Source organism: Danio aesculapii, chromosome 11 (assembly GCF_903798145.1).
Source record: "Danio aesculapii chromosome 11, fDanAes4.1, whole genome shotgun sequence".
In the NCBI taxonomy this organism is placed as follows: domain Eukaryota; kingdom Metazoa; phylum Chordata; class Actinopteri; order Cypriniformes; family Danionidae; genus Danio; species Danio aesculapii.
Genome location: NC_079445.1, coordinates 34769724 through 34795992, shown reverse-complemented (window position 1 = coordinate 34795992; position 26269 = coordinate 34769724). Strand labels below are relative to the sequence as shown.

Genomic DNA, 26269 nt, shown 5'->3' with positions numbered 1-26269 from the left:
CAGACAGAGAGGTTGTCTAAATGGATTTGAATAGTGGTGAAACTCAACTGTTTAACTGTTTAACTCTAGGGGACTTGTAAAACAAGCCTATTTTCAAATAATCCTGCAAGAATAGAAAATATTACTTGAAGTACTCATTTGTTTACACCAGGGGTTCCCAAACTTTTCAGCCTGCGACCACCAAAATAACAATGCCAGTAAATTACGACCCCCAATATCCTCTGAGGTATATAAACCTTGCACACAATGAGACACACATACCAATTGGCCCAAGTATGTTCGTCATTTAATTGTGAAGAATGCCACTCGGAGATCATCTTCCATGTTCAGCTGCGGCCTGTATTTATTTTTGATGTACATGAGTGCCGTAAAGGTGTCAGAAAGTTTAACCTGGTGCCATAAAATCAATCTGCTGTGTCCTTAATATATTGTTATCACCACATGGGTCGCAAAAAAATCGAAAGGCTGATGGTTTTTTATTTGCATATTTTTTATTTATTTTGAATTTAACAATTAACTACAGTTTTTTCTTGTGTTGGCTATGGATAAAATATAGTAATTGTAATATTTTTGGAAATCATCAAGCGACCACCACCCTTTTTTTGGAAGCCACTGGTTTACACAATCCAATTGTTTTTGTTCAACTTAATTATTTAATTTTCTTTCCATGCGTAAATTCATTAACCATCAATTAAATAAAAAATGTAATACATTAAAGTGTTATTCAGTGTATCAATACAAATAAATACTTTCAATAATTTTGAATAAAATACAATGATCACATATTGTTTATTTGTATGTAATTATTGATAGTTATTTTAATTATCTTTGATTGGTGTTCAATTATTACCTAAAATATCTGTTATGGTGAATAATTATCAACATTATATTTTTTATTTTGAACTTTTATTTTCACAAAAGCATGAGATCAATAGGCAGTACAAGAGGACTGTTCATGTTGATGGCAGCAGAGGTTTTGCATCTGAAGCTTTCTTTTACACTCCGAGACATTTCTGTTCTTGTAAAACACAAAGAGCTCGGCACAGATTGTTCTTTCATTTTTTGGGAGCTGCTGTTTGACATATTTCAAATAGGTGCTTGGCTTTCTCTGCTTGAGGCAAATAGCAGATTGTTTCCCAGTGGCAGGTGTGTGTGTGTGCTGAAGCTCCAGACTGCTGTGACACACAAACGTCTTCAAATGATTGAGGAAGAACAGCAGAAAAACATAAAGAGATGAAAAATAAAAACCTCTCAAACATTGCTTTACTGTAAGTCTTCACAAAAGCACAGGCAGTCTGCAAAAATGCTTTTTTTTTAATGTAGATTTATTTCTTGTGTCCAAATATTCCTAAATCAAGCTTTTCCTTAAAACAAGCTAAATAATGCCAATGGGGTCAGTAAAAAAATATTATTTATGGAGGTGTGAACCTACACTGGTTCGGTTCAGTTACGATTATCATGCCAATTCCATATCACAGTGCATTGACAATGCTTTCCTCACACAATTTTATATTTTCTTCAGAACACAGCAATTCTTGTATAAAAATGTATAAAAATATTGATATTTATATATTATTTGTAATACAATTTTGTCCTTTAATACAAACAGTCAGATATATAAACTCAAGTACATGCACCGAACAACATGTGCATTTATAGCAAATAAACAAGTGTTTATAAATGTCAAAATATCCCACTCGCTTTCTGAGCCTTGTCTAGCAAGTTCTTTCATTCTTACCCCTCTTTGATAGGTCACGCGCTCAACAGAAAAGGCTGCGATTGGCTCTAACGCTCTGGCGCTGTTCACCAATGAGTGACACTGATAAACGCCAGCAGCGATCACCGCTGATCCATGATAGACGGGGTGGAAAAAACTCGCTTTGCAGACACGCGCTCGTGTCTGTATCCAGACGTATCGCTGTAACAGCTGAGAGGAGAGGAAAAGTTATGCCAGCAGGTCAAACGGGCCACAGAGAGAGAAAGAGAAATGGTGTTTACTTTCATTTTTTCAATCACAATAAATCAGAATTGGGTCACATTTAACTGGCAGTGTAACCAAGGCCTATAGTTCATAGGTCTCAAACTCAATTGCTGGAGGGGCGCAACTTTGCACAGTTTTTCTCCAACCCTAATCAAACACCGCTGATCAAACTAATCAAGGTGTTCAAGACTACTACAAAACTATTAAGCTGGTGTGAAGCACAGTGGTGGAAGCTAAACTGTGCAGACTAGTGGCCCTCCAGGAATTGAGTTTAAGACCATTGCTATAGTTGAAACTGAGGCCTGCAAGAGTTTGGTTTGTGTTGTAGAGAAGGCACTGTTTGTTTACTGCTCCTTTTTTACTTGAATTGATGAGGTTAAAAATGATGGCATCATTACTGTTGTGTCACTGAGGAAGTGCTGAGGAAGAGCTAAAATTAAAATTATGGTAATGAGTGATTGGTCTCTGATAAACTGTAAGCTGCAGACCATGACAGACTGGGACAAAATCTGACCATTCAGAACAGAGTAGGGTGCTAGAGAGGCGCTTTTAGAGAGACCAGATCCTTGAATGAACCATTTCAGTCACTGTGAGGGAAGAAAAGCTGATTCTGCAATTAATGATTATAAGAAAATAATACTGCCTGTTTTATGTGTTTTTTAGTTTGGATGCATGTAAACTAATTGCATGAGACCTCCAAAACAACTTTTTAAAATAACTGTTTTATTTGAATGTTTCCTTGCATATTTGATCAACTATTCAAGTCAAAACATTTGGTGAATGAAGCATCGTCCTCTTTTGTCACATGCGAGTGGCTTAATGGGAAGGTAATTTTCATTTCTGTATCTTTTTTAGTCTTGTCTCAGTTCTAATGTCCTAAAAAGCAAATCCATTAGCATTTAATTTGTTTTTAATAAAGCTCCGCAACACTGAAGCAGCTGATTGCATTGTGACTCTTTCACAAGCCTTGCAGTCATTTCAAAGTCTTCCATCAACACTGTTTTTATTCAGTATGTTTTGACATAAATTATTGATAGTTTATAAATGCATAAAGCTGTCACTAGGCTCCAACTATTATCAATTTTAAGGAAATGTTTATTTCATGTGTTAGAAATGTTGGACCTATTAGCTTTTAAGAGGAAGTGGAAATGACCTTGTTAGTGGTCTGTAGTGATTTTAATCAGTATTTTCCATTTCAAACTGAAATTCTTATATAATGCAATATTTTTTATGCACAAAATGTTTTGTAATTAATTTATCAAGGTAACACTTTAGGGACTACTTCTCATCTAATTGATTGGCATGCATATTATTAACATATTGGCTGTTTATTATTACCTATAGAGTATATTCTGCAATACGCCGTGAAGAGGAGTTTATTGAAGCAAAACTCATAGTTAATGGTATGTTAATAGTGAGGTCTGCACCTTTAAATAAAGAGTGACCATTAAATCAATTATCTATTGTATTATATTTGAAGAAATGTGTTAATAAACACAATACATAAAATTTGCTTGCTTTTAAATGTTTTTATATGTGATATATAAAATCACCATAAGATCAGCATCCTATATTCTGTGGGAGAAATGGTTGCATTTTATGTATTCTTAAAGTATATATTTGCCACTTTAAGTTAAAAAAAACTGTTAAAAATATACCTAAATTAGCATATTTTGTGATTCATGTTTTTATTAGATTGTTTTTTCCATTTATTTGTGCTTTTCTCCATTTATGTCTGCGACAAGCACGTAAAGCAGGTCGCACACCAGAAGCGCTGCTTGGTGACGTACAGTGTCACGCCATGCATTTTAGAATTCTAAACATAGGTTTCTATCAGGGTACACACATCTGTGCCGCAAGTCGGCGGCTGTCCGCAGCGCCCAGCCACGACTCAGGACACTGTTCATATTTCTGCCATACCACAGAGCGCCATCTGAATAGGTTCATTTTAAATATCATGCGAATGTGTGCATCTGGTGTGTGATACTTTCAACTGTCATGTGCACGCCGTGTCACTGCTCTGAGCGGCGCATCTGGTGTGTGACGCCCTTAAGAAGCATCAAGCGGTGCATCAAAGGCACACATAAGTACGTATTGTGTCACACCATCTCTAAATATTTAATTTTAAACAGCTTTGAGGGATACAGACACAGCGATGTCAGGCGTTTGTTCTTGTTGCTTATAAAAGGCAAAGTGCGCAGTGCGGCGCATGCAGTGAGAGACTCCCTTCATCAACATACATGATTGCATTCATCTAATTTGCTTAAAATAAGCATTCTACAGTATTGCTATATTTTACAAGCAAGGATTCTGACACCAACATGCAGCAGATGCTTTACAAAGGTTGCGTGTAAGGGGGAAACACGTCAAACTTATGAAATTTGAGGGCTCTTGAAATCAACTTAAAGGTGAGAAATGGACTGTCTTTGACAGCTTGTGACATCATCTGGCGCTTTCAGTGAGTACGTTTACATGGACACCAATACTCTGATTTTAATATGATTAAGGCAATACTCTGATCAAGAGTCTACCACGTAAACAGTGATTTTTGATTATATTAAAGGACCACAGACACAAAATGCGGAGGAAACATTTATAGACTGGTGACGCAATGACGTTAATAGATCTATGTGCTATAACATGTAACTGGGAATTATGAATGTAACATTCAAAAAGCAACTCATGTAAACACCTGAATCATATTATTGTCTTATTCATCATTATCACATATTCATCATTATCATTAGGTCACTGATTAGGTTAGTTAATCAATACTGATTAGATTGGGTTAGATTAGGTTAGGTTAGTATTAAGCTAATGTAATGGTAATAGCATAATGCAAATCTTGCATTCATGCTAACAGTCAAATGATCAAAATTTATTAAATATTAATGCAATTCAAATATATAAAATATGAATTTATGTTTACTTTAAACTTATTATAAATATATATTTATATAGTTCAATTATAATGATTAAAATATATATATATTTTTTTGTCAAATAATTTTGTGGCTAAAAAGTATCGATTTAGCACCGGTATCGAAATAACCCCAAACGATACCCAAACCCTAATTGTGTCTCACTATAGTTGTTAAACATAATATTTAATTAATCTTGTCTCTATCTAACGACACTTCGGTCTTTTGAATCTATCAGGTAATGTGTCACAGCGTCAGTACACTGCTTCAATCTTTAAACGCTTGTACTTAGTAATTTTAGCGAAAACCTCAAATACTGTTGGTTGGTTCATGTTGGTTGTGCGCAGTTTTACAGAGTTTGTCGACACCATTATAACGACACAGATCACTCTGCCTATTCATGCCAGAGTCCTGTGGAAAAAGTGATTGACAGGTGGTAATTTGTGTGTAACTTATCCTTATTTAATTCTGTTTTGGTTATATGGGTAAAACAAAGCCCAAGCAGGGGTGCGTTTCCGAAAACCATCGTTAGACAACTAAGGTCACAAGTTGTGTCATTACAAACATAGTTCATTGATTTGGCATTTCCCAAATCCATCCTTTTAACGAACATTCGCAACTGCGTCGCAAACGTGTATGCTTGCAACTACCCTTGCAACTATGCGTGCATGTTTTTACCAAAACTAATATTGGATTTTTTTTAAATGCATGTGCTTGTAAAACAATATCATTTGCACAAAGAAATGATGGGGTTCTTCTCTAAAGAAGTTGTTACCACCCCGTTAGAGCATCATTATGGCTGTTTTAATGTAATAACTAACGTGGTTCAAACAATAGATCTGTGACAGAGAAACTACCGGTTTTGAGAAACACTCATCACTACATCGTTCTTTTCCCAACCGATGCAATTCAATTCAATTCAATTCACCTTTATTTGTATAGCGCTTATACAATGTAGATTGTGTCAAAGCAGCTTTACATAAAAGGTCACAGTAAATAGGAACAGTGTAGTTGCATCATACTATAGTTCAGCCTTGAGGTATGTCATTGTTTGGGAAACGCACCCCAGGTCAGGTAGTTGAAATGGTAGGCTACAAATATTAAATTTGTTATGAATAAATTAATTTTCATAAATAATTAATTCACCGCTGCCTATGGCAACCATGCCATCATCCATTGTGATGTTTCACATGTTAGACATTGTACGATGCCAAGTTGGTCGACATTGCCCAACCCTACTGTAAATACATAGAAAACACTTGTGAATCACAAAATACAGATATATATTTTAATTGGTGTACTTTTTTAATGTTGTACTATACTGTATTTACCTTTACTTTGCATGCCACCATTAAAAATACGTTTAATTTCCTGATCCATTACATGTACAGTAAATCCATCCAGGAGTTGTTGGTGATAAATTGCAGCAGTTTTGTGCCACACAGCACGTACATCCTCTCAACCAGACAACCAGGTCTTGCCACTCATAAAGAAGACACTAAACCAAGACATGAAATGTGGAAGTGCCATCTGACGCTCCTCTGCAGTTTATAGAGGAGGCTGTTAAACACCAGGGGAAAGTTGTGCTGCGTTAAAGTGCCACAGGAAGTTCCCATTCACTCTCAACCCACAGTGTTGATGCACATTTGCGTGACGACACCTGCTGTTTTCCACTCTGAGTTCATTTAATGACTGAAAAACATGCCTACAGTATATAATTGCGATGATTCTGGAACTTTGAAAATGCGAGCCTCAGCCATGCTCTCAGATCTGTTATGCAGCAGTTTTCTCCTCGTGAATATTTAATGAGATGATTAACTGAGAGGAGTTTGAATATTCATTGCTGTCCCACATCAGGTGCGCAGGTGCTTGAATTGTCAAGAATATTCAATTAGCTGAGAGTGGCCTGAATATTCAGTGTCATCCCACCTCAGGTCTGCAGGTGCTTGAATCCTCATGAATATTTAATGAGATGATAATTAGCAGAGAGTGGCCTGAATATTCAGTGTCGTGTCACCTCAGCTCTGCAGGTGCTGGAGTTAGAGATTTACTTTTGTTAGTGTGTGGATAAATCTCATATTTCACTTCTCTCATATTTAATATTTAGCTTTGTTTGACAAACAAATTAAGTTGAACATTACTAAATTTAATTTGTTTAAATTCAGCCCATATAAATTGTTTGCAACAATTTTGCAGAATTTTTTTTCTGTGTGTGTGTGTATGTGTATGTATATGTGTATATATATATATGTGTATATATATATATATATTATAGGTGGGGATTGATTAAATGGCTCATTTGAGTACTAGCGAAGGCATTCAGAATATGTATGCTACCCAAATAATAAATCTTTGAGAACGAGTTTCTCAAGCCAGGTGGCGCATTAGACCAGGGGCTCATCTCCTGTTTCCAAAACACACACAAACACATCACGAAATGCGATGCGAAGTTTTTTTTCATTCCGTTTGGCAAGCGTTATTACATTCTATAACACTCTCACCAGTCCTTGCTCCTTATTTGAGTCTAATACCCCAGTTTGTCATGACGGCATGAATGAAATGTTCATGAGTTAAAGTGAAACTGCTGAACTGCAGCTAAAGTCAGGCATCCTGCTGATTTGATTCAGAGGGGCACTTTTTTGTCAGACGGCTCACCGGTCAGGTATACATCTGCTCTAAAATATCAGGGTAAAAGTCATCATAGCTTGCGTAGAATAGACCCAGCTCCCAACCCAACTATGAGAATAGATTAACAGCGATATTTTTATTGCGCGATAGGAGTCTCATGTTAACGCAGCACGTTAAAGTCGATAATGGCCCACCACAAAAAAAAAAAAAAAAATGTGTATATATATATATATATATATATATATATATATATATATATATATATATATATATATATATATATATATATATATGTGTATATATATATATAAATGTATGAATATTAGTGGTGGGCCGTTATCTGTGTTAATGTGTTGCGTTAACGCGAGACTCTTATCTGAGCTGACCAAAGACGGTTGACATTGTCTGTCCACAAGATGATGACAGGACTACATAACAAGCCCTTAAAAGATTAAAATACTGTAATACTGTAAGAAGATATCTCTGTAGACGGATAACATTTCATGTCATGTTCAGCCTTATAATCTAAAAACTTGAGCAAAATCACCTGTTTTGTCATCACTTTAGACATTTGCTAGAGAACCATTCAGATACCAGCTCTAAAGTGACGTTGGTGAATTAGTGGTGAATCAGCTGCAGATGTGAATGGCGGAAGAAAGTAGTTCCCAATACAAGAGGGTTTTTAGACTCCGTGTTTGATTTTCTTTTTTATATACACGATTGTGCCGTCGAACTGTTGTATAAACACTGGTGGGACACTAAGGCACACACACACATATATATATATATATATATATGTATATATATATATATGTATATATGTATATACATATATATATATATATATATATATATATATATATATATATATATATATATATATATATATATATATATATATATATATATACATATATATATATATATATATATATATATATATATATATATATATATATATATATATACATATATATACATATATATACATATATATATATACATATATATATATACATATATATATATACATATATATATATATATATATATATATATATATATACATATATATATATATATATATATATATATACATATATATATATATATATATATATATATATATATATATATATATATATATATATATATATATATATATATATATATATATATATATATATATATATATATATATATATATATATAGGGAAAACATTGGCGAAGGTGTTAGGGCTTTTTGTTAAATAAACTGACAGTTTGTCAAATTAATAAAAATAGTTTGTCTTTTTGGTGAGTACACTGAAAAAATATTATGTCTGCAAAGTTGCTGCAAAGAATTTGTTTGGGTTGAATTTAACCAAAAATAAATACATTAAGGAATGTTCAACTTAAATGGTTTACAACAACATACATTACAACAACATGAAGGAATCATATTTGAATATTTTTTTCAGTGTATGTTTGTTTGTTTTAATTATTTTATTTTGCTGCAAAAACATTTATTCAGCAACACTGTCCCCAAGTTATTTAATTTATTTGAATAAAACTATTTCTTTTAGGGGAGATCATTAGTTTATAATTATAATATTTTTAGTTTATAAAACAAGATAAATCAAATTAAAAAAAAATCAAGAAATTATGTTGGTTTCATTTCATAAAACATCAACAAAGAGTACAATTAAGGTCCCACTTTATATAAATTTTATTGGTTTAAATGAATATTTTGATACATTTCTCTTTTAATGTGACATACATGGTTTTTACATTTTAATTATATTTAAAAACAAATATCTACTTATCTGTCATTAGTTTCTGTAATTAAATGTACAATTACTGTTGACCCATCCCTTAAAGTGGACCCATTATGCCCCTTTTTACAAGATGTAAAATACGTCTCTGATCAAACAAATAAAGCTCCTTTTTGGCTTTGATTCTAATTGTACAATTTTGGTGACTGTCACTTTAAATTCAGTTGTGCAATTGTATTCTTTTCAAAGAGGGCGAACTATAAAAACAAGACTAACATATGCTAATGAAGAAGAGATGTCACTAATGGGCGGGGCTTTCCCCTACTAATGACACGTACAAAGGGAGAATGTCAATCAAAGTGTTTCTGCAGACTGTTTTTATCAAGTGTGATTATAAAAAAAATGAATACATTTTTACCAGTGGAAGCTTGATATATTCCCACACTGCTGATAAACAACTGTGTTTAAACCCTTTATAAGGGTGATTTTTGCATTATATCATGTCTTTAAAACTTTAACTCGACTATAAACCTACCCATAGCACCAAACCTGTCATTACTTTACCTGTATCCCACCTGAGTAGTAACATAAGTGTTCACAAACACAATATGAACACAGTAAGGAAGTTGTACTTATTTATTAATGTAAGTACCTTGTAATTAAGGCTAGTTAATATAAAACGGGACCACAATTTATCTTTATACCTTAAACAGACTTCATGGAGGAGCAGGAATCTCTCAAAAGTGTTGAAGTTGGTGTCACTGGTGCGTTCATGTTTACTTGCATCCACTGGGGTGTTTGGGAGAAGAACAGGAGCAGAAGTCTTACTAAACGGGAGTCTTAAAGAGGAGGATAAAAGCCGTAAGCTTGTTTCCTCCAGTCTGGTTCTGCTTTCCTGCAGTCAAATGAACGTCCAGGAGCAGCAGCTTCAGAAATCTCTTTGTTGTTTCCTGCTCAGCTTGAGCTTTTTAAGAGCAAGAGAGCATCTGTGAACTTCTGGAGAAGCTCGGAGGAAGCCCTGCAGGAGGCCATTGACTTCAGGGATCAAAGCTGCTTTCAATAAGTTTGCCTTCAGCTCTCTATAGATTTCATTAGAAGCAGGACGTGGTGCTCGACAGTCTGTCCAGATCACAGAAAAATCCTGGTTCACTCAAAAAACACACCATACCTATCAACCTACTTATTTTTCACAGGATTATCTTATATTTTATCATTCCTATTCTGCTGTCATATCTTTTAAATGTATTTCTCCCATATTTTTTATCCTGTGAAATAACATAAACACAGAGCCGATCCTCCATATACGCATTCAGTCTTCAGTCTTTCAATGTAAATTAAACTAAAACTAAAAATGAGAGATTCATATGCTGCTCTTTAGTAATAACTATAGTCATTTTAATCATAATCGATGTATATTTTAATTATACACACTGTTTAAAATGCTGGGTTCTACACAATCGATTTGTGTTGTGACAACCTGACGGAATTAAGCAAAAACAGCTCAAATCATCATTATGCCGAGTTCAGACTGCATGATTTTAGCACTGATTTTGACTCAATGACAGGTTTTAAGAAATTGCGACAAATGCCTCAAATCACTGGCAAATTGGTGCTTGTTTACATGAGTAACAATCACACAGTGTGAACTATCAAACACACGATCTGAGAGAATCACCCGTCAGATATTTGGCATGCTAAATATGTGGAGCTGTCGGCGATTAAAATCAATGCCGTGTGAAATTAGTTCTGATTGAAAATGACATCAGCGATTACCTACAGCCAATAAGAGAGCAGCATCTACTTGTATGGGTATCTGCAGGCCAGCGGGAGATTTTTTTTACCAATATGTCTTAACTAAGAAATGGAGGAAAAACTAGAGTAAATTTGTCAGGAGCACCCGTCTCTGATTGATGTGAAATTGCTAATTCCTTTTAAAGCCAGGTGAGCAAAATAAGTACATTTTCTACCCCACTAAAGGCTTCTTTCTCATTATGTAGTTAATAACAAAAGCTATTCTTATTCTTGCATGTGTTTGGTTGTCAGAAGTAGTTTGTGGACCAAGACAAAGTCATCGGCGATTCTTCCTATTTTAAAGTCATGCACTTTGAAACTCTCTGACGCCGATCAATCTTGCAGTTTAAACACAGCAGCGATGGAATGCTAGCCCAGATGGTCATGCAGTGTGAAACATCTGTGACATGACTATTTTGAAAATCGTGCGGTCCGAACTCGGCATTAGTTGTCCCAAAAACCTTCAGCTTCAGCTCAATTTAAATAAGTAGTTTGAACAAACAGCAAATGGCATTTTTTTGGAGTGCAGTGAAGGAAAAGGTGCATGAGGTTTGATTCTATTAGGCTAATATTTTCAGTACGCTAAACTGTATAAATTTATTTGCAACTTTTTTTACTGTGTGCTCTTTATTTTGTCGTTTGTAATTGCCCCTCTTTTTCAATTCTCTTTATTTACAATGAAACCGCTCTGAATGAAGAGATTGTGGAGTTTGGGGTCAATTTGGGATTTAATGCTTTGTAAAACCTGATAGATTACCTCAACACAATTGTGTAATCTTATTTTGTTATATAGGCGGGTAGTGCTTCCCACACATAGACTTTACTTGTATATTTGATGACATCTGTTTGATTTATTTATTTTTTTTACCATAATTATCATCCTTTTACACTTTTTTTTTTTTTTTTTGGTATTCGCTCAAGATAACCAAACATCTGCGTTCGATTAACCAGTGGAAAATCTTCTCTCGGCCCATTTGGTTCTGCTCATTGTGTGTGCGATAACTGTCAAAAACACTTTCTCAGACTGTCTCACGTGCTCTGCCGAGATGCGCCTTTTTGAGGCTTAAAAATGCATCCGGCCAGTGTTTCTAAATCTCCTAAAATGACCCAAAGTCGACTTTTGCTGTCTAAAGTTGTTGCATTTTTGCATAACTCTTTTATTAAAGACTACTTCCGCTTGGCTTCACAGCTGACAGCGCACAGTCGCGAGAAAAAGTAAGTAATAGATTCTTTAATCTAAACGAAAAAACTTTGTACACTGAGAGGATGAAACATTTTAACTGGCTGCAAAATATATGTATACCATTAGAAATGGTTAATCAACTCATTTGCCTTATTTATATAATATACACTTTTTATTCTAATCATTAATAAATATCCATTTTAGAGATATTGTCTGTTGTTATTCATTTTTCCTGTAATTTATTTCTCATTTGCTGTATATTTTGTTCAGTTGATGATGTTGATATATTACATATTGTATACAAATCTAAAATGCTTTAGCAACACTGTACAAAATGTCATGTCAATAAAACAACTTGAACTGATAAAGACCATGTAGGCTGAAACGTTGTCATAATAAATCTGTTTTTGTGCCGAATTATATATATTTTTTTAATTTAAAAAAGAAATCTTTATTTTTTTTATTTGTTACCACAAATATTTTGAGTATTTTTTACATTTTATTTGAATTTAACATTTTTATTTTGTACTTTTATTCTCCTAACGTGTTTGTGATAAGTGAAACAGCACTCCAATGAACTCATTTGTGCGGGGTTTTTTTTCTTTTTGTTTAAATGTCACGTTACCTCAAATTTGTATATTTAAGTTTAAGTTGACACTGGCATGTGTTAATGTAGCTGTCAAAGGGACTTTGATACACTTGCATGCTTTTTCTGGATAATACAGTATATTCCTGTTTTTTTTAGCTCATGCTCAACCACAGTGGTAACCCTACACATTTCAACATAGTAGAAACCGCTTTAGTTGATCCAAAGTGCTTTACAATATAATAAAATATGTAATAAGTAAAAAAGTAAATAATTAAATCAAACTTGTATTAAAAACACAAGAAAAGGAAAATATATATGTATAAACTCAATACAGATATAAAATAACATGCATGCATAAAGACTTAGTCATGCTTTTTTGCATTGTTATGCTATCTATGCACACAATAAGCTTTATTTTAACATTTATCATATAGTCTGGTGCAAAGCATGCTGGGAACAAGAAATCTGCTTCAGCTCAGTCAAAGTTCAGCTTAATACATATGATATTATCTGTTAACTACAAACTTATTTCATTACTTTACTTTTACTCTTTTATTTTACAGTGCAGCCTTGGTCAATCTTAAGTCTCAGATTGCATTTTTTTATTTCCAAATTGAGTGATTTCATAATTATCACTATTTATTTATTTATTTTTTTCATTTTAATCTTTGTTGTAGAGCTGAGTAAAACAAATGAAGTAATTTGCTTTCATGCTTGTTTCTACTTGAAGCATCTATGATTTATGAATCTTGCACCCTAACTATTGTTCCTCTACTGATTTCTGCATACCTGTTTTCTTCAGTGATCAGCCAACGTCCTGAAACAGCAGTTTTTTCCCCACCTAGTTATTATTCTTGAGATCAAAACAGCTTTATTTGCAAAAAGATATTTAGGAAAAAAACATGTGCATAGTCATATTTTAGTGCAGTAGTGCTGAGTGGGTGTGTTTGTATTGTTTGGTGGGTTCTAGGATGTTTTGACTGGTGCTAGGTGTCAGAAGCATAAGAGCCCACTCACAAGGATGAGAAAGTCTGTCCACAGAAGTCACATCGCAGGATATGCAATGTTGAGTTGGTAGTTGATCAGCACAACAATTGAGAATACATGAGATTTGTGGAGTCATTGCAAAGTATATCCATAACAGAGTGAAACTTTATCATTTGCAAGTGCTTAAAGGTATTTCAAGACAGTTTATAGCATTCTGGCTCAAAAAGTACAACATCTGTAACTTTAATGAAGAATAATTTTACTGAATTGTTATTACAATGAAGACTATACAGTATTATTTTACATTTCCTTATTTAATTTCTGTACCTGAATGCTGTTTGACTCTGGAAAACCATAAAGCACTGTTTATTTGACTTTTTTGACAATTTGTTTATTGTTTTTTATACTTGATTTACACCCTCACAAAATCACCCCCAAATCAATCTTAATTCAAGATTTCTTTCCCCAAAAAGAGCTATTCAAGTCATCTATTTCAAATTGCATTCAAATCGCAATATACATAGCAGATAAACTTCATATCACAAAGTCTGACTTTTCCAATATCGTGCAGCCCTTCTTCTGTTGTTCCCTTTACTGCAAATGCTGTCCTTCTAAAATGGTTTACTTAGAAAGTACTAGCATGTCTGCTTCACAGTTACATGTTTAAATGTATCAAAATAATTGTTTTGGTCACACTTTATTTTGATAATCCGTTTGTTGAATTTAAGTTACATTGCATCTACGTGTCTAATTCTCATTAGATTATAAGTAGACAGTTAGGTTGGGGTTAGGGTTGGTGGAAGTTGACATGTACTTGCAAAGTTTCTTCTAGTCAACAGATATTAAGCAGACAGTCTACTAATACTGTTTAAAGTGTTAATTATAAAATAGTTTCATATATCTTACATTTATTCTTTTTCATATTTTATTTGGGATTTCAGTGTGATATATTTAGATTTGATCCTATTTTCAGACGGTGTAAGTGATTAGTCTAATCACTTAAATACTAGACACACCTCGTATAAACAACCTGTGCAAATTAAAGGGTTAGTTCACACATAAATAAGAATTCTGTTATCAGTTTGTCACGCTCATGTTGTTCCAATTCTCGTGACACCTTCTTTTATCATCAGAAAAGGAAACAAAAATATTGAGTAAACTTTCCATGTGCGTTCCACTGTAATCTTAGGAAGCTCCAAGAACATGTTTGTGCACCAAATAACTGTAAAAAAATATATAAATATAATTTTAAATACTTAAGTTAAATACATCATGTTGACCGAGAAGACACTAGTGAGTTGTTTTTTGGTACACAAAAGTGTTCTTGGAGCTTCGTATGATTACAGTTGAACCATTTAAGCCATTTTACCAATATTTTTGCTTTCTTTTCTGGTTCATTGATGTTTATGGAGAATGAGAGAGCTCCATTCATCTAAAATAGTTTTATTTCAAAAGGGATTGGAACAACATAGGATAGGTCATCAATAACCGAATGTTAATTTTGGGTGAACTAACCTGTTAATGTATTATTCATGCGTTAACATAGAGTGGGACAAGATATATATTGAGTAGTAGGAGTTACCTGTTTACCAAGTAAAGAGTTGTCCTCTCTGTGTGTTGTAGGCACACTTTCTGGCAGTACCGCAAAGAAAATCCCAAATCCCGTGTAGGTGACCCTCCTCCAGACGGTCTGCCAGGCTTCAACAGTGGCGTAATGCTTCTAAACCTGGACTCCATGCGTCGCTCCATTGTATACAACCAGCTCCTGGAGCCTGAGCGAGTGGCCCGACTTGCAGAAAAATACCACTTCCGGGGACACCTGGGAGATCAGGACTTCTTCACAATGATCGGGATGGAGCACACCGAACTGTTTTACCCTCTTACCTGTGGCTGGAACCGGCAGCTTTGCACTTGGTGGAGGGATCATGGGTATGGGGACGTCTTCCAGCTGTATTATCACTGTGACGGACCAGTGCACATCCATCACGGCAACTGCAACACTCCCATTCCTGACGATTGAGGGTCAGAGTGAATGATAAATCGTCAATTAAACGCAAGTTTTATTTCACAAACGTGAAATCAAGTGGGCCGAGGCAGAAAGGGCCTGTTGGTAAAGGAGCTAGCATTGTGGCGTTCTCATGCTCCAGATATTATTTGGTCATTTACACTACTGAGGCTGTTGGTGCTTTTCTAAAGTTACTGAAAGACTAAGACTAAGGCTTTATTTAGCAGTTTAAGTGAAGCAGTGACTCAGAGTTTCTCATGCAGGTGTTTCATCAAACTGATCTTAAACAGCAGGTTGGGAAGCAGCCAATCAGAGCAGTTTCTTTTCCACCCCATGATGGCGCTCTCTGTTGTTTACAGATGTAGACACATTAAGGTACCATTATCTCTCTAATGCACAACATATTTTTTATTGTTTTGAACGTCTCTTAAATGGACCGTTCACCCAAAATTGAGAATACTTTCATCTGCTCAACCTTATGGCATTTCCAACCTATAAGACGAGCTCTGTCCCTGCAGTCAAGGTTTATTCACTCTGACGCTTCAAAACATTTGTATGGCTATTGTAAAATACATCCATATGAATTAAAACCAAGTTTAACCAAATATGAATCCAAGTTTTCTGAATAGACACATTTGGATAATATGATCAGTTGATTTAATTTAACCTTTTATTCACATACAGTAGGAATCAACATAAACAGAAGCTCAACCATATCTGCTTGATGCACAACAACAAACATCATTAGCTCTTGCAAAAACACATCTTATGTCACACATAAGCAAGGGCGTAGGTTTGCTCTTGACATGGGTGGGGACCTTTGAACCTCCTGTAAAATTTGACCTGCTAGCCTACTCTGAGAGATTAAGAGAACTGACAGGGATCATATTCTTAATACTTTTACATTTAGCTGTTTATTATGCATTATTATAGTTAGTTTTCAGACCAAATTATCCACAGACTATATCAGCCTGCTATAACATTGAGATTCAAAGTGGGAAAAACACTAGCAGTAATGTTACCGTTATTATGATGGACTGTTTCAGTAGCAAACTTGAGTTTAAAAAAAATTGCACTTTTTTTTTTGCTGCCACCGTCCTCACTTGCATGTCACCCACCTCACACACTTATTCTTGCTCAGAAAAATTCCCCTATGCAGTTTTGGCGCTGTTACATCACGTTACATGTTACAGCAGGGAAAGCCACAGCTAATCACAATGTTCATATGAGTTGAACAACTCGACTAGAGAATGTTATCTAACCCTATGGCCACGTTAATGTTGACAGCGCAATTTTTTTAAATGAATTCAATTATTGGTGGGGACATTTCAGTAGTCGGGGGATATTGGTGGGGACATGTCCCCTCCATTCATGCTAAATCTACGCCCCTGCACATAAGAATATGAACCTCATTGGTTTGTGGCAGAATCTTAAATGTTGTCATGTGACAAACAAGAATAAACCTTATTTAGTTCTCGCAGAATCTCGTGTTGTCATGTAACATACATGAAAGAACCTCATTGGTTCTAGAGGAAATCAATTTTGTCATGTGACATGCAAGAATGAACCTCATTGGTTCTAGTGGAAACTCGAATGTTGTCATATGATATCCAAGAATGAAACTTGTTGGTTTAAATGAAATCTTAAAATGTGTCATGTGACATGCAAGAATGAACCTTATTGGTTCTAGTGGAATCTCAAATGTTGTCATGTGACACAAGAATAAACCTCATTGGTTCTCACAGAATCTCAAGTGTTGTCATGTGACACATGAATGAACCTCATTGGTTCTAGAGGGAATCAAATGTTGTCATGTGATATACAAGAATGAACGTCATTGGTTTAAGGGAAATCTTAAAATGTTGTCATGTGACATGCAAGAATAAACCTTGTTGGTTCTAGTGGAAACTCAAATGTTGTCATATGACATGCAAGAGTTAACCTCATTGGTTCTGTCATATGACATGCAAGAATTAACCTCATTGGTTCTGTCATATGACATGCAAGAATAAACCTCATTGGTTCTAGTGGGATCTCAAATGTTGTCATGTGACATGCAGGAATGAACCTCATTGGCTTTCGAGCATCAAGCAAGCTTGCGTGAGCTTCCATCTCCACGTTTGAATGCTGTAAACATTGTCCACTCATCAGTGTTTATATTTGATTAAAAGCCTACATCAAATTTCACATAAGTGGATTATTTCTTGCCAGAACACTTGGATTAAACATCTTGATTCATATAGAGTTATTTTATGATCTTCTTATGATTATCCTGGAGAGTTTTGAATCCTAAACTTTTTAATTGATTGAATGGGTTTGGAACAAGGTGAGGTTGAGTAAATGATTAAATCTTCTTTTTTTATATATACCTTGATCTGTGCAATGCATTCTCAATCCACACCACATTCACCAGTGTTTTTATGTAGCGATGACAAGAAAAGTGGTGTAAAGTGCGTTGACCCACTTTCACATGTGATTTTAGAAATCCCTTTTCTCCGTGATGTGCGACTGTATCGCCTTAGAATAACCAAGATGTCGTCTAGAACATCTGATCAGAATGAGGGAAACATTCCTGCTGAGGTGCTGTGATCCGCCTGAGAAACGTGTAAGTGGGATTTACTGGAGTTTTCCATTGGGATCGGCCTCTTCCCTGAGGGAGATTAATGCTAGATTTATACCAGAGCACTGTCTGTTGTGTTTGGCTGGCATTTGTTGAGTGATGTTGCTGTTGGCGAAACTCTGTGTGAGATGCTCATTATAACCTCCGCAATGTCAGATCCACAGGCCGGAGAGATGGAACCTAGTAATGAGTCTTTGCAAGTGTTGCCAGATAGATGTGCGGTAATAGGTGGACGCTGTGAGTTTAAGGACTGCATGTCTTTGGGATTTTCACTTAATTTGTTTTTTAGTTCGGTCATGTTTTGTCTAGTGTTTTCTGTCTTAATAGTTGAAGACAGTTCCTGTGATGTAGACCTACTTTTGCCTGATCAAGTTAAAAGCAAAATGTTTGCCTAATTAAACTTTAATCTGTCGTTCTCAGCAGTTTCCAAGCACATTTTTTTGTTTTGTTTTTCTACTTAAGTGTTAATTTACTTTGGGTCTCATTCGAGAAAGATGAGCAGGGTTTATTTCTGGTTACAGTGCATCCGGAAAGTATTCATAGCGCCTTACTTTTTCCACTTTTTTATGTTACAGCTTTATTCCAAAATGGATTAACTTCTTAATAAAAACCTGAAAAATTACATGTACATTAGTATTCACAGCCTTTGCTCAATACTTTGTTGATGCACCTTTGGGACCTCTGCCTCAAGTCTTTTTGAATATGATGCCACAAGCTTGGCACACATTTCTTTGGGAATTTTTGCCCATTCCTCTTTGTAGTACCTCTCAAGCTCTATCAGGTTGGATGAGAAGCGACGATGTACAGCCATTTTCAGATCTCTCCAGAGATGTTTAATAAGATGAAGGTCTGGGCTCTGGCCGGGCCATTCAAGAACATTCACAGAGTTGTTGTGATGCCACTCCATTGATATTTTGGTGGTGTGCTTTGGGTCATTGTCCTGCTGGAAGATGAACTGTCGCCCCAGTCTGAGGTCAAGAGCACTCTGAAGCAGGTTTTTCATCTGTACATTGCTGCATTCATCTTTCCCTCTATCCTGACTAGTCTTTCAGTTCCTGCTGCTGAAAAACATCCCCACAGCATGATGCTGCCACCACCATGCTTCACTGTAGGGAGGGTGTTAGCCTGGTGATGAGTGGTGCCTGGTTTTCTCCAAATGTAACGCCTGGCATTCACTCCAAAGAGTTTAATTTGAGTCTCATTAGAGAATTTTGTTTCTTATGGTCTGAGAGTCCTTCAGATGCCTTTTGGCATATTCCAGGTGGGGAGTGGCTTCCGTCTGGCCACTCTACCATACAGGCCTGATTGGTGGATTGCTGCACAGATGGTTGTCCTCCTGTAAGGTTCTTCTCTCTCCACAGAAGAACGCTGGAGCTCAGACAGAGTGACCATAGAGTTATTGATCACCTCCCTGACTAAGGCCCTTCTCCCCTGATCACTCAGCTTAGATGGCCAGCCAGCACTAGGAAGAGAACTGGTGGTTCGAAACATCTTCTACTCACGGATCCTACACTTCCTTTGTCTTCACACTTCACACTTCATTGGTTTGTGCTTTGACATGCACTGTCAACCCTGGGACCTTATATAGACAGGTGTATGCCTTTTCAAATCATGTCCAATCAACTGAATTTACCACAGGTGAACTCCAATTAAGCTGCTGAAACATCTCAAGAATGATCAGTGGAAACAGGATGTACCTGAGCTCAATTCAGAGCTTCACGGCAAAGGCTGTGAATACTTTTGTACATGTGATTTTTCAGGTTTTAAATTTTTAATAAGTCTGCAAAAATGTCAAAAAAAATCTTTTTTTTTTTTCACATTGTCATTATGGGGTATTGTGTGTAGAATTTTGAGGAAATAAATTAATTTAATCCATTTTTGCAATAAGGCTGTAACATTAAAAAAATGTGGAAAAAGTGAAGCGCTATGAATACTTTACAGATGCACTGTAAATCTGATGACTGATGATAAGATTTTTGAAATAAGTCTCTTAGTGTTACCAAGGCTGCATTTATGTGATCCAACATACAGTAAAAAACAGTTATATGGTTAAATATTATTACTGTTTTCTATTTGAATTTATTCTAAAATGTAAGTTATTCTTAATTAGGGTTGTTGCGATACTGGAATTTGTTACCAATTGGTACTGAAATTTTAAAAACGTCCGTTTCCAGCGAATCTTTGAGCGCTGTTTAGTGCGTTCTTACACCGCTGATTTGCCAGTGTGTTCACATGCTCAATAGAAATGACTGTGATTGGCCATGAAGGTCATCAGTTCACCAAACTTACCGCTGTTTACTGAGTGTAACCGATACAAGATGAGTTGGATTTATCAGCGGATCGCTCGTATGTCAGCTTATAAACAGGCCAGCTGATCTTTGCTGCTTTAAAATGCTCCAGTGTCCTTGTATCTGTTGTTACACTCAGTAAACAGCGGTGAGTTCAGTGAACTTATGACCTTTATAGCCAATGACAGCAATTTCGCTTGAGCACATGAACACAATGGCAAATTAGCGCTGTTTAAGAACACGCTCAAATGTCAGCAGGAAATATACATTTTTTAAATGTCAGTACCGATTGGTGTCAAATTTCAGTACCGTGACAACTCTATTCTCAATTCTGAATTTACTGCATCAATATTTCAAAGTTTTGTGTCACATGATCTTTCAGAAATCTTGATTTGATAATAATGTTTATTATTATTAATATTATTACCAGTATTAAAAACTGTTGTTTAATATTTTATTGAAAACAATCTTTTCAGGATTCTTTACTCTAAGATGGTTTGTGCATATAGTCTATTTTAATTTGAAACAGACATTTCTTGTGTATGTCATTGCTTATTGTTGCTTATTAAAATATATTATTTCAAGAAACAAATGAACTAATCTTACACCAAGCTTTTATTTTTAAATGTAAATAGGCTGAAATTATTTAATTCAGTTTCCCATAACTGTTGGATTTATGTACATACTGGTGGTTTATATTTATCATGAAAATTTAATGTTTTTAATTTTTTTCTTTTATTTCTTATGTAAACAACTATATATTTTCAAAGGAACCACTCAGGGAAGATTGATGGAGAAAAAAAACAAGTTCTTAGTGCAATAAAACCAGCACAAACTGTATTAACAATATATTACCGGTTATTTTTCTATGGAACCACCTCCTCCTTGTCTTTAGAGGATTGAATGTAATAAAACACACTTGTTATGTAATGTATGCTGTGTCATAGCAATCAAATGTATTAAAGATAATAATAGGACCTGCAGATTTGTAACAAATCTAATGTTATTGTTGTTTTGGTTCAAATGGTCTTGTGGTAAGAATAAAATATTCTACCATTTTCTAAGATTCTTTCACTTTTTTAAGCATTGTAGTTGTTGGAATATTTAGTAAATTCCATACGTGTTCAATAAAAAAGGTCAGGAGAGGTTTTTCTTCAAGGTTTAACATATTAGCAATTTATTGGATACAAATGTATTATTCGATTCACAGAATTCTGTTATCCTCAATGCAATGCAAGAGTTACATTCAGGAGTGCGCAACAATTTTCATTTCCTGATTCGCTCTTTTATACGTAGCTGATATCGACAGGTGGAGTTTAGCGGAATTCGTCATTTGTCAATCATTCTCTAGTCCTCCAATGGCCGCACCCATACATACATCCTCTTTTTTTCTACGAATTCTCTGCACAACATTACAAGCATAAGATTTTCTCAACTGCAAATATTCTGTGCTCACAGGACGTTTCGCTGCAGAGCTCAAGTTAATTTTAGACAATCAGCTTCATCTACTTCTGCAAAAAGGCTTCATTAGTATGCAAAGCATATCACACTCAACAGTAGAAGTTCAGTTAATATATCACCTTTAAGCAATACGAATACAATTGTTTAATAAAAAGAAAAAGAGACAAAAATAATTACAAAAATATTCAACATAGTTGCCCCAGTTATGGATCATAAAAGGTTCTTTTTTGAATTTGTTGAGTCCCCAACAACAAGTTGACATGCATGCTTTATTTAATAATATTCATTCACCTTATTTGTTCAGCAACTCTCAAAAGAGTCACTCAGGGAAACGTTTTACCAGTTGCTTCCTTTGTGTGAAGTAGGGGTTGAACGACTTTAGATTTTTGGAAGTCGACGTTTATGTTTTCAAACGTGAGTCAACATCAACTAGTCACTGGTGAGGTTGTTAATAAAACACAAGATGCAAATGTTTTGCAACACGTCACGATTTGCTATTTATTTGCAGGAAATATGTACACGTCCTTTTTATGGTTGGGCGATGTCTAATGTGAAACATTGCAATGAACGGTGGCATCGTCGTCATAGGCAGCGGTGAATTAATTATTTATGAATAATTATTTAATTCATAACAAATTAATTATTTGTAGCCTACTGTTTTAACTACCTGACCCGCATGGTCTTTGATTTACCCATAACCAAATCATAAATAAATAAAGATAAGTTACACACAAATTACCACCTGTCAAACACTTTTTCTGCGGGACTCTGGCATGAAAAGGCAGAGAAATCTGTGTCGTTATAATGGCGTCCACAAACTTGGTACACGTGTGAAAGATTGAAGCAGTGTACTGACATGGTATTTGCATGGAGCGAACAGACATTTCTTTGATGATTTAGAGTTCACTCAAATTTCATGTTAATCTTTGACGCTGACATAAGAAAAATTACATTTTAAAAATTGCGTTAAGTAATCAGAGGGAAGTTTCGATTAGTGAACCACCTTAGTGTGTAAAGCTGTCATGTAGTTCAGGTCAAACCACGTGATCTGCGCAGCACGACTAGTCGACGTCAATCAAAACGCATCATGGCAGAGCATTAAAGCCGACCAGTCAACTAGTTAGTGCAACCCCTAGTGTGAAGCTAGTCTGTGGTGATTGGTTCAATGGCCCAGTCTGTTGTGATTGGTCTACTACATGTTGACATCAACATGAAACAGCTAAAATGAAAAAAAAAACATGATTCATTTTAATCGACTCTTTCTTTTGAGAGACAATAACTTAATACTTGGTGTTCTTTCGGATGTAAAACTTTGCAGGATGTTTTCATTCGCTTAGAGCTGTGTTACACACTGCATGAAAGGGAATTTTCCAAAATCCATAATAGGGGCACTTTTTTGTATGTATTTGTGTGTAGTGTGTGAAGTGGAGCTCTTACCATTGTTAGATCGCTCTGCAGTTGAGTATGCAGGATGGGTTTGGGTTATTTGATCAAGCATCATTATGTGTTGTGCGTAGGCTTGTGTCCTTTATCCCACTTTTCAGCTCTTGCAGCATTGACTGAGCTGCCAGTGTTTTGCAGCACGAGCGTTGAGGAAATCAAAGCGGCGATGTGACCTAAATTCTGTCACCTCACAACACAATCCTCATCATTTTCATTCTGTTTGTCAGCTGCTTCTGAAAAGTCGCTTGTCCTCCTGCTCTGCTTGCTTCTTATGTCCCTGTATTGTTTTTTGGAGACCTGTATGTAAGTGATTTGTGCATAAAACATCTGAAAGTGCAAGGCTGAAATGATCTCCTGCTATTTATGTCAACTCTATTAAATGGTGTATTATGGTTCTAGCATTTTTAGTTTCAAATAGTTGCAGTTTGAGCAAAAATCTGCCAAATTACAAAGCAGAAAGACACTTATTCTAAATATTAGTATAAGCACTGGTTTCTGAACTCCCTTCAGGATACATACACAGTCACAATATCCTGGATTTACGTCTAAGAAAAGCTGTTTTCTCAGATCTAATATAATGATACACTTTTTTTTTTTTTGTCATAGATCATAGTGTGTGCTTTTGAAAGAGCATTGTGTGAAATCTTAGTTTAATACTCATGTGATGTCTCAGATTAATTGTATATTAGTTTAAACTGAAGATACTTTTTAAGTGCATATACACTCACCGGCCCCTTTATTAGGTACACCTGTCCAACTGCTCGTTAACGCAAATTTCTAATCAGCCAATCACATGGCAGCAACTCAATGCATTTAGACATGCAGACATGGTCAAGACGATCTGCTGCAGTTCAAACGGAGCATCAGAATGGGGAAGAAAGGGGATTTAAGGGACTTTGAACGTGGCATGGTTGTTGGTGCATCAATTATATTTATATGTTTGTGTTGAACCAGAGACCGAGACTACACATGCAGCTGTTTTTGTTTCCATGGTAACAGACTGGCGGGACTCTCCAGTCTTGCTGCTAAATAATAATAACTGCAAAAGTATGTAATCTACAGAAGGAACTCTGCTGGTTTGCAATTTTTATCAACATTTTGAATGTTCATTTTATATTTTTTAAAAATAATTTAAAATGAATTTCATGACTTTAGGGTTCCCTTCCACTGATGTTTTTCTGTATTTGCCTGCATTTTTAAGTGGATGGCACACAGCAGTCACATGAGAGGCACCAACCTTAAGGTAAGATGATTACAGATGATAACAAAATCTTTATAATTACTAATATACAAAGCAGAAACCACATATAATGCATACAGTGATGAAATAATACATTTTGTTCGAATGGTCTGTGGCATATATTTACATTTACATTTAGTCATTTAGCAGACGCTTTTATCCAAAGCGACTTACAAATGAGGACAAGGAAGCAATTCACACAACTATAAGAGCAGCAGTGAACAAGTGCTATAGACAAGTTTCAATATATTCTGATATTATTTAGCTACAGTATATTTTTGACTGGCCACTGAGCTAGTTTTGGTTCTGGGCTAGTTTTGATTGGCCACTGGGCTAGTTTTGGTTCTGGGTTAGTTTTAATTGGCCACTGGGCTAGTTTTGGTTCTGGGTTAGTTTTGATTGGCCACTGAGCTAATTTTGATTCCGGGCTAGTTTTGATTGGCCACTGGGCTTGTTTTGGTTCTGGGCTAGTTTTGATTGGCCACTGGGATAGTTTTGGTTCTGGGCTAGTTTTGATTGGCCACTGGGCTAGTTTTGGTTCTGGGCTAGTTTTGATTGGCCACTGGGCTAGTTTTGGTTCTGGGCTAGTTTTGATTGGGCTAGTTTTGGTTCTGGGCTAGTTTTGATTGGCCACTGGGCTAGTTTTGGTTATGGGCTAGTTTTGATTGGCCACTGGGCTAGTTTTGGTTCTGGGGTCATTTTGATTGGCCACTGGACTAGTGTTGGTTTGGGCAAGATTTTGTTTTTGGCTAGTTTGGATTGGCCACTAGTAGGGCTGCACGATTCTGGCTAAAATGACAATCAAGACTTTTGCTTAAAATAAAGGTCATGATTTTCTCATGATTCTGTAAAATAAAGGTTAATTTGAGTAGGCTATTATTATTATTATTATTATTATTATTATTATTATTATTGTTATTTTTCAAACATATGATTAAAAAACAATAATATCATTAGGCTTATGTGTAGGTTGTATGTTGTGCTAAATTTTGTATAGAGATGGAATGATGGACTTGAATAGACTTTAAATTTGGTCGTTAATGCACAGGAAAGTAATTACATCACAATATAACTATTGATAATTCTGAAGTTGAATTTTTATGTTTGAGACCGATGCTTGCCTTTTTTTTTAACTGCTAAAATTAGACATGTGATTATTGGATACCCTCTTGCATTATATTCAACAGTATAATAGGCTAGAGTAGTTATACTGACAACATTAATTCTCGTGCACAACACTTTGTGTTCGCAATGATAGAATAAACACATCAAATGCTTGTCGTAATCATAACTCTAAAATGCGATATGATCATTTAAATGATTACAGTTTCACTTTCACTGCTGAGTGTGCTCATGTCATGGCTGCCGTCACTTTGAG

General features: G+C 35.3%; 1 protein-coding gene across 1 annotated transcript in view; it reads left to right on the top strand.

The window, feature by feature from the left end:
• Window positions 1-21775, top strand: part of xxylt1 (xyloside xylosyltransferase 1) — a 53794-nt gene extending 32019 nt beyond the window's left edge. The window contains exon 3 of the mRNA XM_056467901.1: window positions 15458-21775. Within this exon, the coding sequence (XP_056323876.1) occupies window positions 15458-15854 (397 nt within the window). The 3' untranslated portion in view covers window positions 15855-21775. The remainder of the gene's footprint in view (window positions 1-15457) is intronic.
• The last annotated feature ends 4494 nt before the right edge of the window (window positions 21776-26269 follow it).